Source organism: Cucurbita pepo, chromosome 12, assembly GCF_057944985.1.
Source record: "Cucurbita pepo subsp. pepo isolate OVF chromosome 12, ASM5794498v1, whole genome shotgun sequence".
NCBI lineage: Eukaryota > Viridiplantae > Streptophyta > Magnoliopsida > Cucurbitales > Cucurbitaceae > Cucurbita > Cucurbita pepo.
The window spans coordinates 12,525,046-12,543,162 of NC_141809.1; the positions used below are offsets into that span (position 1 = coordinate 12,525,046).

Consider the following 18,117-nt stretch of genomic DNA (forward strand, 5'->3'; position numbering starts at 1 on the left):
CTTTTGATTTAATGGATTTGCGAGAGTGGTAACAGTGACACTAATGCCCGAGCTAATTATTTTATTTTCCACTTGAAAAACACAGCATGAAAATATGGCGTATAAATACGCCACGGCGATTGAATGAAACCAATAGAGAAAAGGCGCGAAAAGGGTTCGACTGCGTTGGACTGTGCCGTGAATCGGAGAAGATGGAGAGAATAGACGAAATGGAACCAGAATTTCCGGCATTTCCATACAAGCCTTACTCGATCCAGTTCGATTTCATGAAGGCGATGTATAAGTTTCTTAATAAAGGCGGAATCTCCATGCTTGAAAGCCCCACTGGTCTGTGTTATTCTTTCTTTTATGTGTTTGATTGATAGCTTTTGGTCTGCAAAGTATTTGTGGGATGGGGAACGGATTAAATCTCGAACAGCCTTTTTCGCTCGTGTTTCATACATTACAAGTTTTCTTTTCATTACTATAATATACTAGTAGTGGTTTGTGATGCTAAGTTGTGGCTTCGTGACATTTGAATCGTTATGATTGTAAATGTCCACGAACGATAATCCTACTTGAGAATTATAGGAATTGTGCTTGAACTTGTAGTCTATGATTTGGTGTGTGGCTCTTACTTTATTGTTGGATAAGTTCATACTGTTGTTAGATCATAAATTTGAGTGGATGGAGGAAATGCGGATTTTCTCGAGATGAAGAACTGAGATAAAACTAGTTGCATTTGGAAATTATTTCATCTTGTCTCGTTTAGTTTCAACTTTTTTTTTAAGTAAGAAAAGAGATGTTTTCTTTCCATTTCTTGACTGGTTATTTTGTTGATAAAGGTACGGGAAAAACTCTAAGCATCATATGTGGCGCTTTGCAATGGGTGGCTGACCAAAGGAAGAAACAGAATGATACGATACAAGATGGGTCTGACAAGACCAGCACAAATGAAAGCCAGTTCAATTCAGATGACGAGCCTGATTGGATGAGGACGTTCGCGGTAAGTCAAGACCATCAAAATCAGGAGAAGAAGATTAAGAAAAAGGAATTTGGGGTGGGATCAGGAAGACATAAAAAAGAAGGTTCCAAGTATAATCATCAGAACTTGTTTTCACAAGAGGAAGACCATTTTGTTACAAAGGAACAAAAATATATGCAGACTCCGAATGATAGTCTGGAGATGGAGGATCAAGAGTTTTTGGTGGAGGATTATGAAAGTGATGATGAAGTGGCTCTTAGTGGTGGGCAGTCAAAGAGGAAGAACAACGGGGTTTCAATCAGTTCATCTAGTGATGATGAAGAGGATCAAGAGGAATCTAATGAAGAGAAGTTGAAAGTTTACTTTTGTAGTCGAACACACTCACAGCTTTCACAATTTATAAAGGAGTTGAGGAAGACTGTCTTTGCAAGTGAGCTGAATGTCATTTGCCTGGGTTCTAGGAAGATATTTTGTATTAATGAAGGTATATATATCTCCTCGCTTTTGTCTATTGTGTGTGTGTTTTTGTATTCCTTACATTACTGAATACATGTTTCAGAGGTGCTCAAACTTGGTAATGCAAGTCACATAAATGAGCGATGCTTGGAGCTTCAAAAGAAAAAGACTACTGAGACATCCAAAGCCAAGGTATGAGATATGCAAGCTTGTTTTATTTTTTTGGGGTGTTTGGCTTGAGAGAAATATTAGGGTTTTTAGAGAGGTTGATTGGTCTCCGGATGTTATTTGGGATAATATAAGGTTAATACTTTCTTATTGGTGGTAGCCTTTACTGCTGTTTGTTATTATCAGTCAGGTGTTATTCTTTTGGACGGAAAGTCCTTTTTATAGGTTGGGGTTCTTTTCTTGTGGGCTGTGTTTTTGTATGCCCCTATATATCCTTTCATTTTTCTGAATGAAAGTTTAGTTTCTTGTAAAGAAAAGAAACTAACTTATCAAAGTTGAGATTATGAAAACTCTAGATTTGCCCTCACGTTCTTGTAACACAGGACTGTGAAGTTATAATTACTCACGAATAGTAGAATACCTTGACAGTTTCCAGAATTCTCACTTATACAGACTCAATAACTATGAAATTTAGTGTCTGCATGTATTTGGCAATTAAGAGAAATTTTCTTCTGAGAATCATATGAGTCTGAATCTAATTTTACCCATTATTCTTGCTTTACTATCCTGTTACTAGTAGTAGATTTGGTCCATTTTGTTAATAACGTGCCTATTTGATTTAATTAACTATAGCTTGTCAATAGATTTTTTTTTTTTTTTTTTTTTTTTTTTTTTTGCTGATCTTTTGAAACATGGGTCCTTTTTGGTGGTACGATAAGCAAACTTTTCCGTCAGGTACCTTGCTCGTTAAATAGTTTAATTGGGTTCATCCTTCATCCGACTTATTCTCAGGCTTGGGTCTCCATTTTTTATCTTTTGTAATCACTTGTCTTCTCTAATTTTTATAGAATTTTTTGACAGCATGTTGCATGGACACATGCATCTCTCATCCATTTTTAAAGATTAATGTCAACAGCACTTTCTATCATTGGATTTGGAGATTTCTGGGTTCTCTATGAACTTACAGGTTACATCCATTTACAGAAATTAGGTGGTGCAGGAAAAATGTGCCGGACCAAGGCTTCTTCTGGGTGTCCAATGCTTGGAAAACCAAAACTACAAAAGAATTTTAGGAGTCAGATCTCTCAAAGAGGAGCCTTAGACATCGAAGATCTTGTTCACCTTGGAAGAAATGTGGGAACGTGTCCATATTATGGTTCCCGAAGCATGGTCCAGGCTGCTGATCTTATTGTCCTACCTTATCAATCTCTTCTATCAAAATCATCCCGTGAATCTCTCGGCCTTGCTTTGAAGAACAGTATTGTAATTATTGATGAGGCACACAATTTAGCTGATTCTCTCATCAGTATGTATGATTCGAAGATCACTTATTCACAGGTACGGTTTCCAGTTTTATTGAGTTCAGTTATTCTTTGCAATTTCAAAACTTTGATAAGAACCAAAACCACGGTACCTAGTTATTTACTCACCGTGGTACCTGGTTTTTTAATCTAGTTAAGTGTTTTGGAGATTTAATCCTTGCCTTTGTTCTGGTGGGCGAGGGTTAAGGTAGTCTGATGCTCCTTTATAGTATAGTAAGGGCTCGCTCCGTTTTTAAGTCCTACAATCAGTACCCAGTGAGGAATAGCCTGTAGAGAGGCAGAAGAAAATAACTTTCGAATCTTTATAGAACTGGTTCTAAGTAATTTGTTTCCATTTGATAACAAATTTCCCAACTTTCCTACAGCTGGAGAATGTGCATCACCACATGGAGAGGTATTTTGAAAGATTTTGGAGTCTTTTGGGACCAGGCAATCGGAGATATATTCAAACTCTAATTCTAGTTACTCGGGCTCTCCTTAAACTCTTACACAATGAGGAAGCGCCTTATGCGGAACCTTGTAAAAATAATAGTACTGGAAAAAATAGTACTTTGGACTATTCAATGGCTATAAATGATTTTCTCTTCTCTCTCAATATAGACAATATCAACTTTGTAAAACTGCTACAGTATATTAAGGAAAGCAACATTATGCACAAGGTATATCCTTCTTATTTGCTAATTATTTCCACATATGTTGAATGATTCTTCTTATATTGGGTTAAGATGTACATTTTCCAGGTTAGTGGGTATGGAGAAAGAATTATTAATCCAAGAAATGACTTGGGAATGAAAACTTCTGGAAAATGTTACGAGAAGGAAAGTACTCTCTCAAGCTTTAGAGCATTAGCTGACATGCTGCTATCCTTTATTAACTTTGATGGAGATGGAAGAATGATAATCTCAAAGAACAAGTCCACATGCTTTGGGGAGAATGGAGGATATATAAAATTTGTCATGCTTACAGGGGAGAAGATATTTTCTGAGGTTCGCAAATAAAGAAATTTACACCATGAATTTTGCATATCATACCTTATTCTGAGACTTCAGTAAATCTTGTAGGTTGTAGATCAAACACACGCTGTTGTTCTTGCTGGGGGAACTTTACAACCTATAGAAGAAACAAGAGAGCGACTCTTTCCATGGTTACCATCTTCTCAGTTGAATTTTTTTTCATGTAGTCACATTGTTCCTCCAGAAAGTGTTCTGCCAATGGCTGTTTCCTCCGGTCCTTCTGGTCAGCCTTTTGATTTTAGCTACAGCAGCAGAAGTTCATCTGCTATTGTAAGGATATTACAGGCTTGAATTGGTTTATGCTCATTTATTTCACACAGCTTTGTTTCATGTTTTTGTATTCTTCCTGTTGTTTAATTCCAGATAGTTCAGATATAAAGTGAACTTTTTCTTACTGTAAAATCGCTCAGCTTTTTTCCTTGTTAATTTTACAGTAGCTGATTGCTATTTTGGCCTGGCTTTACAGGTAAAGGAGCTAGGGCTTTTGCTTTGTAATCTGGTGACTGTGGTTCCAGAAGGAATTGTTGTGTTCTTCTCTTCTTTTGATTATGAAGAACAGGTACATGGTTTATGGAAAGCTTCAGGCATCCTTGACAGGATTATGAAGAAAAAGCGTATATTCAGAGAGCCTAGAAACAATACTGATGTGGAATCTGTTCTTAAGGAATACAAGGAAAACATCGATGCATTGTCTAAGAAGGATCCACAACAAAATATTGCATCTTCTAGTGGTGCGGTGCTATTTGCTGTTGTTGGGGGCAAAATATCGGAAGGCATCAACTTAAGTGATGGGATGGGGAGGTGTATTGTCATGGTTGGCCTGCCCTACCCTAGTCCATCTGACATTGAGTTAATGGAGAGGGTGAAGCATATTGAAACTCTGGGAAATTCAAATTCCATTAAGAGTTTGAAGTTTTATAATGAGGTTCCTAGTGGAGATGTTGAAACTGGTTTAGAGATTTTGAGAAGTTGCAAAAGAGGAAAAGAATATTACGAGAATCTTTGCATGAAAGCCGTGAATCAGTCAATTGGTAAGTAACGATTTCCATTTTCTTTTTATGGGAGACATAAGTTGTCCAAAATGAACTTTTGAATTGAATCGAATTTTGGAGTTTGGATTTGCTTAGTGACTATTACTCAGTTTATTCATAATATAGTTGACTTGGTGGTTCTAATTGAAATCACGGCTAGCTTTTTTAGTTCACTCTAAATGTGGTTGTTCGGTGATTATGCTTTAACCTTGGCCATATGGTTAACTACGGCAATCAAAATCTCGCCTAGAGGAGATATTGATCTGGCTCTGAATGAGTAGTCCTGACCACCGAATCAATAGTTTGCCTTAAAATCTTTAAGAGTTGTAGTGATAATGTAGTGTTCTCTACTTCCTGACTATTGCACTTTCATCTTGTCTTTATCTAATGCCCGCCTTCCTTGCCTTTATTACAGGTAGAGCTATTCGACATATCAATGATTATGCAGCAATTCTATTGGTTGATGTGCGGTACTCGTCTACTTCTTCGAAGAGAAGCTTTTCGCACCCAGCTGACAAGCTTCCAAAGTGGATTAAGGACTGTCTCATTTCTTCAACTGAGAATTATGGTGAAGTCCATCGAAGGTTGCACCAGTTTTTTAAACTTAACAGAAAGATGGGACAGTGAATCAATAACACAATTTTTTGTTGAATCTGTCACTTCGAAAAAGGCACAAAATGACCCTTTCTTAACCATTTACCGCGAGCAGTAATTTTGATTATGGCAGTTGGTCCCAGTTGGAAGGTCAAATGCGCTGTAACTGATATTTGTGATTGAATTGTAGCATCTGTGAAATAAGCCAACTTATACATGTATATATTGGTATCTTTCTTCTATGACAAACAAAGCACTTCTAGCCCCTTCATATATTTCTCTTCCCCACAGATTTAGTGGCGGTGGCTTTCTTCCATCAGTTCTTATAAGAGTTTTAAGATGTTTCAACGATGTGCAACAACAAAGAACCAAGATGTTTAGCATATTGGATCTCTACACACTATTTTAAGAAGCCTTGCTGGGCAAGCTTGAATAACTATCTGCCTGATTTGTTTTCTTTGACCAAATAGATTATCAAGTCTTCATCTGCAACACCTGGTAAATATTGCTGCCATATTGAGCAACGGTTTGGCTATACCAAAGCTCCGTGATTATCGATTCTTTTTCCAGGTAACCAGCCATCAAATTTTATCCAATCCTTGATATTTATATGAGGTGCTTGATGGTTTCACTATACAGAAAAACTGAGGTTCCTAACTCAATAGGGGTCGTTTAAGTAGGGCCTGAGTGTGGTCATTAGTAGTCAAAGTTGCTAAATTCAAGTCAAAAAGTTTATTTGTGATATCTCTAAGAAAGTTATACAATGACTTGCATCGTCCGTTACTGCTGCAAGACAGTAGTAGTTTACAGTCAGGGGTGATATTAGTTTAGGGGGATGGATTCAGTTGCTTTTACTCAGAAAATGACTTGGGTGTGGAGATATTAGTGATGCTCCTTATCCTATCATCTGCTAAGAGCCTTGGGAGTACCAATCTCTTTGCATACTGGGGACCAAAAAAGCCCCACATCATTATGACCAGAATTTTTCAACTCCATTGAATGAAATTTAATGCAGAATGTGTTGAGTTGTTCAAAGTTACAACTCTTCGGCGTCCATTGTTCTTACAACAAAGTTTTCCCCTATCAAGCTCTTCTTTCGTTTGTGATCCATCAGGTCGAGTTTGGAATCACGAACATTATAGAATTTGGAATTGTCTTCAAGGTTTGAGCTGCAACCCATATACTGTGCAAAAAATAACTGCAATAGTTGCTAAATTTCGCCATGTTTTTTAGTTTCCCCATGAAAGATCAATTGGCCTGACTCAATATATATATATATATATATACAAGTTTAAGAAATTAAAAGTACTGTCTTGTACTTGTAGGCATGGCGGTGTGGATTTGAACCTCTTGCCTAGCTGAACTATTCACAGGTAGCCTACTTTTTGGATTATTACATTACAAATACTGTAGTGATTTGAATATACAGCCCTCCAAAGGAAGTTCAGATACTTGGAATGTTCATATTGACATTTTCTTGATTGGTAGCCATTTTCTATGCCTGAATCACTTTTGTCTCCCTTTAAAATCAAAAGTTGTCTGAATTGCCGTATTGTATGTTAGGACAAAAAAGATAGAATTCAGCATCCCCCCGCCATTCAAAATCTGATCATGGGTGAATTGACTGTGATAATTTGAATTAATCTTTCTGTTACATACTTGATTAAAAACAGGATAGTTTGAATTACCAAAAATGAATATATGTGGACTATGCCCCTTTTGTTCCATGGGGACAGCTCTCTTTAATTTTTAGCTGGGACCATTTGCCCAATGGGTCCTTCATGGGTCAGGGATTGCCTTTACAACAATACAATTTAGGTATACATTGAACACTGGATTTAATGTCATTACACTTTTCTTTAGCTTTGCATCTTATTGAATGCCCTGTTCTTTACACAACAGGTAGTGAAAAACGAAGCATCAAGCTCATTGGATTCGTACATATTATCGAAGCTGAAGCGGTTAAGTTTTTCAACTTTTAGAGAGAGAATGGCCCAAAAGGAAGTAGAGGGAGTTAAAGGCAAGACTTGGAATTTCCACATGCTGTGGCTTTGTCTTTAGGTAACTACGAGAAACATGAATTGTCTCCATCTTTCTTCTCTTTGTTGCAGAAATATTTAGTGAACAGAGGAAGAGAAATAGATAGATAGAGAGGTGCCATTTCCTCTTGCAAACAGATTGAGAGGTAACAAAGCCCTTTAATTGTTATACCACATTACAGCATCCAAATGCTGCTAAAGGAAACCATCCTCAAAACCAGCAACCTCTTCCATAAAACTCTTGGAAACTTCAAGTGTTTATTCTCCAAAGGGTTTCAAAAGCTGCAGAAACCCACTTGTTTGATCACCTTCTCTTGCAGCAAAAGAAAGCCACAACATACCCATCCAACAGATCGACTCTACATTGATTTTTATGATGAATGGCAGTCCCCACTGCAAAAATCAGCCAAGAAAAACATTGACGGTGGCAGTGTGATGACGGCCAAGCAAAACATGAAGCAAGAAGACACAAATGTTGCAAAACAAAGTCCTCCAAGGAGTAGACAAGAGAAGGCTGTGAAAGAGAAGAAGAAGCCAGGAAGTTGCCATCTTAGAAAAGGTGATGTTAAGAACAGCAGCATGAGAAGTAATGGACTAGCACAAAAAATGAAGGAATTAGAGATGTTGGATAGGTGTGATATGGAGCAAGAACTGGATATAGAAGAGGCAATTCATTATTACTCTCGCCTCAGTAGTCCTGTTTATCTTGAAATTGTGGACAAGTTTTTCATGGACATACACTCTGAATTCTCTGTTCCAGAGCCTTCTGCTAGGAGTATGAACAGCTCAAAGAGAAGAATGGGGTCCATGAGATTATTATAGATTTTCAAGTAAGTGAACTATATCCTTTATCTATATTTCTTTTCCTTCTTTTTGCAAGATTTGGTTTGATTATATTTGCGTACTTATATTCCCTTATTGCTTCTTCTGAGTATATGGCTTTTGTATGGTTACTGATTCATTGCCTGGTCTCGTCCGTTTCTGTATAAATTTGCCAATAAATATTTGAAATTTATTGCCTGGTTTTGTCCATTTCCTTGATTCTCGCCGATGTAATGTTCGGTTTCAGCATAATAAATATTGATTCTATCCATTCGTAATCGTCCAAGCCGACCATTAGCAGATATTGCATGCTTTAACTCGTACGTATTTGTGTCAGCTTCCTCTTAATCCACCCTCTTAGGGGCTCAACGTCCCCTCGCTGATACACTGTCCGATGTCTGGCTTCGATACCACTTGTAATAGCCTAATCCTACCGCTAGCAGATATTGTCTGCTTTGGCCCGTTACGTATCATTGTCAACCTTACGGTATTAAAACACGTATGCTAAGGAGTGAAAAATAATGAATGTTTCATTTTCTTTTTTACTAATTGTAGGATCTTACCATTCTTCATTCTAGTCTACTAAAATCAAAGGGGACCAACCTCATTGTGGTAATTAGAGGACATCTTTGATCGTTCACTTCTAATGTGACACGTTCCCTCCCAGTTATATGATCAACGGGATCAGTCGTCCAGCGGGCCTCCCTCTACTGATCGAACCCCCTTTCTCTAATAAGTAGGAGGTCTTTCGTAAACATGTTAAATGACTCTCATCTTCAGCGGGTCACCTTTCCAAGACCGAGAAAGGTGAACATCTGGGCAAGGGAAAGCACAGTGCAAAACTTTCTTTTGAGGACAATCAATCCCGCTTGAAAAGAAAAGAAGCATGCATTTGGCTTTTAGACAATGCGTTGAGGATTTTGAGGGGAGACGCAAACACTTCGAGCAGAGCTGCAAGCACTCATAGTGCAGGCTCACCCACGGTCCAAATTTAAATTTTGAGTTGACGTTCTATTTTAGTTCTTGTACTTTAAAATATCCAAATAATCTCTATATTTCAATAATCTTAAAACTAATAATTTAAAGTTACTTACAAAAACAAATCAATAGAGAACATCTCAATATGGAGATTAAATTTGAACATTTGAAAACATAGAAACTAAAATCGAACGGAGTCCGAAGAATCAAAATAGTATTTTGCGACCCATTTTGATCACATCATTTACTATACAAAGAAATCTTGTAACCAAAATATTAAAAATTTCTTATATTGGAGAGAACAAGGTAACAAATTTTGCAAATATTGTATCCTCTGAGGGATATGAAATAGGAAATGACCACACAAAAACCTCAATTGGATATCCAATTTTTTAAGAACGCTCCCATGAAAATCATAAGTAAAAAAGCAAGCAACACATCCCCATGTTGGTATTCTGGGAATGTATCCTGAGAGCTAGATCTAACTAGCATCTGCAGCACAAGTTCATCAGTCACAAGAAGATACAAGTACATTATGTTCTTTCAAACGTTTCTGGAAATGAAGCAAATGATTTTGTAGTTGGTAGATTGCTGCAGCTTTCTGTGATAGAATTGCATTCAATCTAGATATATAACCATCCAGATCATTTCCTGGTTGGTCTGCCTCCACTAAAAGATTCATTTCCTGCAGAATTAGAATTTGTATGACTAAACATGATTGGTGATCATAAACCAAAGTAATTTCAAGCTTATATTTGATTAGTTTTTAACTGTGATTCTACACTATGCTCATATTTAAACATGATTAGTTACATACCATCTTAACGATATTCATCGTTTCCTCGACTTGTCTCCGGTGAGCGCTTATAAGATCTTCCTCTTCCTGAGACAGATGAAAAAAATGCAACAAAGAATGGTTATTTTCTTGAAGCTTTGATATGATGGAGTTAAGCTTCTTCCGGTTTACCTGCAACAGATCATTCAAATCATCGTCTGAATTCGAGTTGCGAGAATCTGCCTTCGGCATGTCCTTCCATTTCGTCGGCTGATTATTGGATTTGTGTACATTTTCAACCGCAACAGATGTTCGGTATGTCTCGAGCTTCCCATTTTTCTTCCACAAAGGTTTTCTTTGCTCAAAAATCTCCTCTGATACATCAAACTCGTTTCTTTCATTTCGATCAACCCGTGCGGGTTCATTTCCAAACGTAGTTCCAGAAGGTAACACTGAGGTCAAGGGTCCAGTGGTTGATTCCTTAAGGTTTAAAGTGGAAGAAAATGTATCCTTCTTAACAGTATTTCCTTTTGAAAGGCTCTTCACCCTGGAGTGCACTTAATCTATCAGAATAAGCATCTAACAAGAAGTTTGGAGATTAAACTGCATCAAGAAAGAATTACTGGTTACCTATCTGCATATCTTAAGGTATTGAGAGTGTGTTCGCACGATCCGGAGCTGGGCGATATACAAGATATCATGACGGTGCGTGAATTGCCAACAAATGAGTCCCTTAGAACTTCCGTTAATTTACTGCCTCTAAAAGGAATATGGCCCTGGTCATTGTCAAGAGCTCGTATGCATTCCTTTAAAGCAAGTAAGCTTTTATTGATTTCAGCACCTTCTATTCTGCAATAGTTAAAAAAGTGTAATTGAACAGGCAGAAAATAAAAACATACATGGTAAGTCATTTGATCAACGAGTTCACAAAATATTTTTGTAACGGTCCAAGCCCTTCGCTAGCAGATATTGTCCTCTTTGGGCTTTCCCTTTCGGGCTTCCCCTCAAAGTTTAAAAGCGTTTGCTAGGGAAAGGTTTCCACACCCTTATAAAGGATGCTTCGTTCTCCTCCCCAACCAATGTGGGATCTCACAATTTTTCCGAGCAAATCATTCTTCATCGCATAAGCCCATTACAAGTCATTTTCAGATGCTTCTTTCGGAAGAGCACGAAAATTCTGTTCCGATAGATTTTGTATGGTTTAGTCAATCCAAAAGCAATCGTTTATTATTATCATTTGCCAAAATCAACTCAAACCAACTCCACCTACTATTTTCCTTGTAAAGAGAACCATGCACACAATTTATGTTGAATAAAATATATCAGGAAAGTAGTCGTGTCATCAATTAAGCGGAAATGTGAAGATTGAGGAATAGCTATACCTTGTCTGTTTGTCGTTGTCGGTGGTGTCAGCACCACGTTCACTTCCTGCAAGATCTATAAAAGAGAGTTTTCCAACCAAGCGAGGCGGCTTTGATTCTTTACCACTGATTGAATTCTTGACAGCAAGCTGGAGTATGGCATGAGAACGAGAGGATTCTTCATTTGCACCAGTTGTTCCAGTGCTTCTTGTGGCATTCCCTTTTTCAATGAGCTCTCCAATGGTCTCCACATCAGATACTTTATACTCTTGCAAACCCACAATGCAAACTTGTTGTTTACCGTCCTCTCTCATGCAAAGTTTTCTGCAGAACAAAAGCCTTAGCTTCTAAACAAGCCTAGCAACTGCTATTTCATGGTAGACGGATAGAGACGATAACTTACTTTCGATCATTGAGAAGATCATAAAGCTTTCCTCCATATATTTCGAAGAAGCTCACAAACAAGTGGAATCCCTGGTTCCTGTATGTATGATGCATCAATCTTAAGATGTCCTTGGATGCTTTCAGAGGCAATGGTTTCATGGTATAAGTCTTGCCACTCCCTGTACAATAGAAAGCGCCAACGATGATGGTTTAACGAAAGAACACGACGACATTTTAAAGCTAGCAGAACGGCAAGAACTCATAAAATCAGTTCGGGAAACATGAATTTGATGGCATCTGAAAAGACCAAAGGAATTTCACCTGTTTGTCCATATGCAAAGCAGGTTGCCTTTGTTCGTTGAAATATTATGGGAACAATTGGCTCCACCGTCTCCCGGTACACCTAGATCCCGAAACGAAAAATAAGGCATGCTAAGAACTTGCACAAAAACTTTTTCTGTTCTCAGGATTCTTCCTCGGCCAATTTATACTTTCCAATTCAATTAATTGTAATATACTTACTTCATCATTTGAAACCTCCTCGTTCAGCACTGCATCAAAAACAAACTCATGTTTCTCCACGTATTCTGTAAGGTCGACCTGCTTAGCCGAAAAATGGAGACGAAAAACGATTACAGCATTGCAATTCAGAATTTTGATGAAAGCAGTATTTAGGTAGTAAAGCTTGCTTGCCTTGAGTTTAGTCTCGTGAACTGTTAAATAATTAGCAGTTGTTTCAACGATATCTTCCTCAGTCTTTGCCAACTCCTTCTTGTTCAGTGGCCTTTTACGCACCTGCAATAGACACGAACAAGATGATAAACAGATACATCAAACTATTTGAAACAATTAACTGAAATGGTGATATACATAAACACACACATTATCAATGCGGATCCGGGGTTGCAACTTACGGATATAAATTGCGAAGGTATGGCGTTGTATGTCAGGGAAGCGAACATGATACACAATTCAAAGATGGGAATGAAATAAAGACATTCATAGAAGAATACATACAACAACTTTGATCTTTGCAACAGAGTTTGCCCTCTCTTTGTCTGCAGCCATACTTTTCAAGAGATTGTTCTCTGTCAAATCCTGCGGTCTACTTGTTTGAATGCTGTTTGAAATATAGACTTCTGAGTCGTCAAAGCCTCGATCCTGCACGAGATAACACACTATGAGATTTCTCAAACCTCCCAACAAGTGATATGAGATAACTCTATCTCAGCTCCAAAAGCCCCAAAATGCATGGAACTACAATTTCTACCTACCATATCTCTAGCCTCTACAATTGCATAGAACTAAAATTGAAATGTGGCAAAATTATCGAGCAGGCTTTTGTATTAATTTGATATGATCAATAATTCAATATCAGCTTCAAAGCAACAGTAGCTTTCAAGTCTAAGGTCCCAAATGCAGAGGATTGTGTGCACAGACACCATCATTATCAGTTTAGGATCAACGGGTCTAATATAGCAGGAGGTGAAAGATAAATTCACTTGTTGAATCCATAACCTCATGGATCGTCAAGTTATTTTCTGAGAATTCAACAGCAAAATCCAAACACATTGCCCATGATAATTCGGCATCCTAGGTCTCTGAAAAAACAACAAAGGATAGCAAATTCAAAAGGGTAATAAGAAATGTGGAAGTGAGTTTAGTCCTACCTCAGGCAGCAGTTCTGTATCAAGCGAATGCAGATCCAGGAGTCCGGGACTGAAATCGGTCGGCGAATCCTCCCGACTTTTACGTTGGCTCGACGGCCGTGAATTGCCAGGAGGAGTTGATGGCTCCATGTAATACTCATTCATCCCACCAAAGCTTCTCTGTGCATTTCTACTATACATTCTTGAACCTTGCCCTCCCCCACCGACAGAAAAACCAAAGTCCTGTTTTCATTTCAACCATTCGGTACAAAAAATCAACACAACCACACTAGCAAACAACAAATTAAAGTAAAAACACATCATTACAGGTCCTGAGTAAAATGCTTTCAATTTTAGCAGATTTCCAAAAGTAACGCAAATCCAAGGCGATGCGTTACTTCCAAACTTCAATTTCTTACTCGAACTGGGATTCAACAGAGAACACAAACATTTACAAGGAAGTTAAACTAATGCCATCCATTCTCACATAGCTCGTCGATTGAACTCAAAAACAGGCACGAGGTCTACATAGCAATAAATTTATACCTGTGGAGCAGAAGTATTGGAATAGAGAGACTGAAGACCAGCTGTTTGAAGCCATCTTCCATTTGATGCGGCGTCCAAATAGTCATCGGAGTACTGCCTTTGGTGATTCCTCACAGCCGCTTCAGATCTCTGGCCTTGTCTCCCCATTCCGTTCATCGCTCTAAATCCGATCCGAAAACAAACACCGATTCAAATTTCGAATCCGATTCAACTCAGTTGCTTGAATCAGAGCCAACCACAATCTCAAATAGCAAAATCAGAAGCTCCCTTTAAGAAGTTTGAAGAGTAAGAATGTGGGTGTGAGCAGAGAGCCGGAGAGTTTGAGTAAAGCCAAAGCCAGGGACAAAAGAGAGTGGCCTTGAATCCTTCCAAGGGAAAGACACGCGCCAAGCTCGTGATGAAGGTGCACGTGGGGATGTAAAGGCGTTGAGCGACGGTCGGAGTACGGTGGTGACGGTGGTGACGGTGGTGCAGGAATTAAACGGCAGCGTTTTGATGGGGATACGTTGGGGATTTTGAAATTTGGCGAATAATATAAATTCCACATGGTGGGGCCCGCGGAGTCTGTTTAAGTTTTAAAAGCTATCATTCCGCGCTCTCCTTCTCGTTTAAATTATATGGGGCCCACACGCGTGTAATATTGCCACGTGTCAGTAAACGCAGCCATTGGATTACCGTTCGTTTTTTTATTTTGTAAATTGATAGAATTATCCTTTTAAAAAAATTTGTTTTTAAACATTTTTTTTAAAAAAAAATCAAAAATATCCGACCAACTTTATCGGTTACGTTAATGTTTGTGGAAGACGTGTTGTCTGTAACCGCATGCTCGTTCCAAACCCATTTTTTGTAAGCATTTTTTACTGGATCTCATATTAGATAGACCTCACCACCATAGAACTCAACAGTCACACCGACCTGTTCAACACTATACTTCGATTCTGCTCTTCGAAAAGGAACATCGACTCTAACAATTCCATCGCCGTCTACCAAAACAACCAAAAATGTTTCAAAAGAGGTCGGCATACGGCGCACAAAAAGTTCGTACCCTTCTTTATCTCTAAAAACAGGGTGTCCTTACCACCCAACAGCTATTCCATCCCCGTTATCCATAAAACCGGCTTTGAATAATCCATGTTTTGCGAGATTATTCCTGATGTAATCATAAAAAGCTAATTTTTCAAGAATTTTAGACCAAACTTCTAATAAATTTTGTATATGACCGTTCATCAAAATCATGTCTACGCTATTCACTAAGCTAAAATGCCCCAAATGTATTATAAGGGGATACATACAACTAATTGTCACTTCTTTCTACCTGAGTTATATGTTATCAAAGTCGTCATTGTTACGTACTTTTTTTTAGCTTATAACATTGCTTTCTTTCAAATTCTCTAAAAAACGTGACTCAAAACTCGAGCATACGCCAACGTTGTCTACAGACTCCGAATTTCTTACAGTTAACTTACTCGTTGGGTTAGAACAAATGTGGCACAATCGTTATCCCACTGTTGCAGGCAAGAGTGTGATTATGACACAGAGCACTACCGTTTTCTCTATTCGTTGGCCATTTAGTTGGCCATTTAGATATCAAATAGTTCGTATAAATCTAACCGATACCCATATTTGGTACATTATTAGATGTCAATCACACCCTTATTGCTCTATCTAATTGCTTCCATTACTAAATAAACACCTCAAAGTTAACCCATAAGCACTAAAAATGGCCCCATTCACCACAAAAGCTCTAGCAACAGCCGTCTCCAGGCCTCGCCACAGCACTCTATAACCCTCTTCCCTAACACTCTTGCTAACACAATCCACAATTCCCTTATACCTCGGCGACAACCTTTGTGTCGGAGCTTGAATTCTTGTCTTCAACACATCCAACGGATAACAAAAAACCCAGCTGGCAACTCCGGCAAGGCCTCCGGCGACCAACGCCGTGCTGAATCTCTCTTCGCCGGAGCTCCGGCAGCCGGGTTGAAACTGCTCTCTCATGCACTCATAGGTCCAGAAATAGACGGCATGGGCAGGGGCGTCTCGGAGCATGGTTATGGTAAGTCCTCTGTAAATGCCTCTTAATCCCTCTGTTTTGTAGATGCTTTTGGCGACGCTTAATGGGCCTTTGTGAGATGATGATGATGAAGAAGAAATTGGTTCTTGGGTTGATGTCTGTAATTGTAGGCGGATCTTCACCAGCTCCACCGGCGTTAGGAAGAAGCTCTGTAGTGCTCCGGTGCCAAATCCTCCCATTGCTACTGCCTTGTAGCTTGGTGGGTCGCCGTTGGATTGAGCCGACGAGGAGGTGAATGCTCGAGAAAGAACCGCGTAGATCTGAAACACGGCCGCGTTCTGTAATTGCAAAAACATCGATCAATCAATGTCTGGGCTTCAATCTCAATCCACCATGAAAGATAGATAAGATCTAGAAGTAAGATTGAAAGTACGATCTTCGTTAATGTTTATAATGTTTAAATAAGATATAAGTTATCAACCGTACAAAATAGAAGTGACCCGGTTTTTTTTTTTTTCAAATAGCCCAAACACGGTTTCCAAATTAGGGTTTTGGTTTTAATCCCGTATGTACAGTGGTATAGGCTCTGTTTCCTTTGAAATTCATGTCTGAGCACTGCTTCTCAGTGGAATGTAGGATTTCGGTTTCAATCTCGTATGTACAGTGGTATAGGCTCTGTTTCCTTTGAAATTCATGTCCGAGCACTGCTTCTTAGTGGAGTGTATGTACAATGGTATTAGGTTCTCTTTTCTTTAAGATTCAAATTCGAGCACTGTTCCTCAAGGGAATCTTAAGACATTGGAAAGAGAAGACAGCTTTTCAAAACACGAGAAAAAAGTCGTCAATGGCACTCTGAGGCCAGTCGAACGAAAACTAGCTGAGAGCGATACCATTTTTGGGTGCTGGCTACCGATCGTAAGCGTTGAAATCATCTAGTTTCAACGTTTGTCACAAAATTGTCGAAAAATTATCGTCTGCAACTCAGTTCTTTTTCAAACAGCCCAACTAAGTTTTCCAAATTAGGGTTTCGGTTTTAATCTCGTACATTCAGTGAGCTCTCTTTCTTTGATATTGAAGTCCGACCCTATTTGCTATCAACTAACTTCTAAAAATAAGAGAAAATACACAGCCAATCAACTACGGTACACAAAAATATATTATATAAATATTTTTATATCTTAAATCAAATTTCGTAATATCATAAAACCGACCTGAAAAGTGATAGAGGCGAACGGAGCAGACATGCCTCTATAAAGACCGGCGGGGCCATCATGAGCAATGATATTACGAAAGATTTTGAAAGCAGACCCAGAAACGGATTGCTGTTGTCTAATACGAAGAGTATCAAGTGGGTAGCCGGAGATAACGCCGGCGACGCCACCGAACCCGCCAGCAACAAATTCTTTACCCCAACTGCTTGCAATGAACTCCGGCCAGAAATCCGTTACAAGAGCAGCCCGATTGTTGTCGGAGTTCATGTCGGAGCTCAATATTGAGAAAGGCAAGATTTAGAGTTGCGTGGAGAGGTGAGGGAAAGAGAAGGCACAAATGTTGCTTCCCTTATATAATAGAAGAGAGAAGAATGAAAGGCGACAATGGCCAACAAACTTAGGCCGATGATGGAAATTATATTTCCCGTCTTTATAAATATTATTATTTATTTATTATTAAAGTTTGGAGACTAAGATTTTAATTAAATAATATTTAATGTATGAAATATTATATTCTAATATTAAATTTTGATTTTTAGAAATTAGGGTGATTAAATATTATATTGAAATTAAAAAAAAAAAAAAAAAAAAAAAAAAACCCTTTTTTTGTGTAAGATTTTTAGAAATTATCTTTTTAAAAAGCATGGAATTTTTTTTATAAAAAAACATGCGAATTTTGGTAGAATATTATAATTCGATTTTTGTTGATTTTTAGAAATTATCTTTTTTAAAAAAATATGGAATTTTTTAAATGAAAAAACATGCCAAAAAAAAAAAGTTGGTAGAATAC

The 18,117-nt window shown here is 38.2% G+C and overlaps 4 protein-coding genes across 5 annotated transcripts; 2 read left to right on the forward strand and 2 right to left on the reverse strand.

The window, feature by feature from the left end:
* The first annotated feature begins 116 nt into the window (after positions 1–116).
* LOC111806911 (RAD3-like DNA-binding helicase protein) lies at positions 117–5,815 on the forward strand. Its single transcript, XM_087129340.1, has 9 exons — positions 117–327; positions 825–1,448; positions 1,524–1,612; positions 2,573–2,926; positions 3,276–3,569; positions 3,651–3,896; positions 3,972–4,193; positions 4,390–4,954; positions 5,370–5,815. The coding sequence occupies exons 1-9, from the start codon at positions 192–194 to the stop codon at positions 5,579–5,581; spliced, it is 2,742 nt and encodes a 913-aa protein (XP_086985466.1). The 5' UTR covers positions 117–191; the 3' UTR covers positions 5,582–5,815.
* A 153-nt stretch (positions 5,816–5,968) lies between these two features.
* On the forward strand, positions 5,969–8,607 carry LOC111806912 (uncharacterized). Of its 2 annotated transcripts, none has more exons than XM_087129341.1 (4): positions 5,969–6,710; positions 6,874–6,921; positions 7,222–7,366; positions 7,451–8,607. In XM_087129341.1, exon 4 carries the CDS (start codon positions 7,777–7,779, stop codon positions 8,407–8,409), a length of 633 nt encoding a protein of 210 aa, XP_086985467.1. In that variant the 5' UTR covers positions 5,969–6,710; positions 6,874–6,921; positions 7,222–7,366; positions 7,451–7,776; the 3' UTR covers positions 8,410–8,607. The 2 variants fall into 2 exon arrangements, with proteins under 2 accessions (XP_086985467.1, XP_086985468.1); XM_087129342.1 differs by lacking the exon at positions 7,222–7,366 and having other exon boundaries at positions 7,451–7,568; positions 7,660–8,607.
* Positions 8,608–9,661: 1,054 nt separating this feature from the next.
* Positions 9,662–14,646, reverse strand: LOC111806913 (kinesin-like protein KIN-13B). The gene is made up of 12 exons (XM_023692434.2): positions 14,103–14,646; positions 13,578–13,799; positions 12,925–13,068; positions 12,601–12,702; positions 12,430–12,507; positions 12,229–12,310; positions 11,927–12,086; positions 11,545–11,847; positions 10,793–11,011; positions 10,355–10,709; positions 10,205–10,270; positions 9,662–10,072 (listed from the first exon to the last, which is right to left on the reverse strand). Exons 1-12 carry the CDS (start codon positions 14,256–14,258, stop codon positions 9,896–9,898), a joined length of 2,064 nt encoding a protein of 687 aa, XP_023548202.2. The 5' UTR covers positions 14,259–14,646; the 3' UTR covers positions 9,662–9,895.
* Positions 14,647–15,743: 1,097 nt separating this feature from the next.
* On the reverse strand, positions 15,744–17,722 carry LOC111807401 (mitochondrial arginine transporter BAC2). Its single transcript, XM_023693113.2, has 2 exons — positions 17,328–17,722; positions 15,744–16,454 (listed from the first exon to the last, which is right to left on the reverse strand). The coding sequence occupies exons 1-2, from the start codon at positions 17,592–17,594 to the stop codon at positions 15,768–15,770; spliced, it is 954 nt and encodes a 317-aa protein (XP_023548881.2). The 5' UTR covers positions 17,595–17,722; the 3' UTR covers positions 15,744–15,767.
* Positions 17,723–18,117: the final 395 nt, after the last annotated feature.

Coding starts and splice junctions, on each gene's coding strand:
- LOC111806911 (XM_087129340.1), top strand. CDS start 192: ATGGAGAGAATAGACGAAATGGAACCAGAATTTCCGGCATTTCCATAC. Junction 328..824: donor CATGCTTGAAAGCCCCACTG/GTCTGTGTTATT, acceptor TTGTTGATAAAG/GTACGGGAAAAACTCTAAGC. Junction 3,897..3,971: donor GGGAGAAGATATTTTCTGAG/GTTCGCAAATAA, acceptor TAAATCTTGTAG/GTTGTAGATCAAACACACGC.
- LOC111806912 (XM_087129341.1), top strand. CDS start 7,777: ATGCTGCTAAAGGAAACCATCCTCAAAACCAGCAACCTCTTCCATAAA.
- LOC111807401 (XM_023693113.2), bottom strand. CDS start 17,594: ATGAACTCCGACAACAATCGGGCTGCTCTTGTAACGGATTTCTGGCCG. Junction 16,455..17,327: donor TCGCCTCTATCACTTTTCAG/GTCGGTTTTATG, acceptor TTGCAATTACAG/AACGCGGCCGTGTTTCAGAT.
- LOC111806913 (XM_023692434.2), bottom strand. CDS start 14,258: ATGAACGGAATGGGGAGACAAGGCCAGAGATCTGAAGCGGCTGTGAGG. Junction 13,069..13,577: donor ATACAGAACTGCTGCCTGAG/GTAGGACTAAAC, acceptor TATCTCGTGCAG/GATCGAGGCTTTGACGACTC. Junction 12,087..12,228: donor CTTTGCATATGGACAAACAG/GTGAAATTCCTT, acceptor TCTATTGTACAG/GGAGTGGCAAGACTTATACC.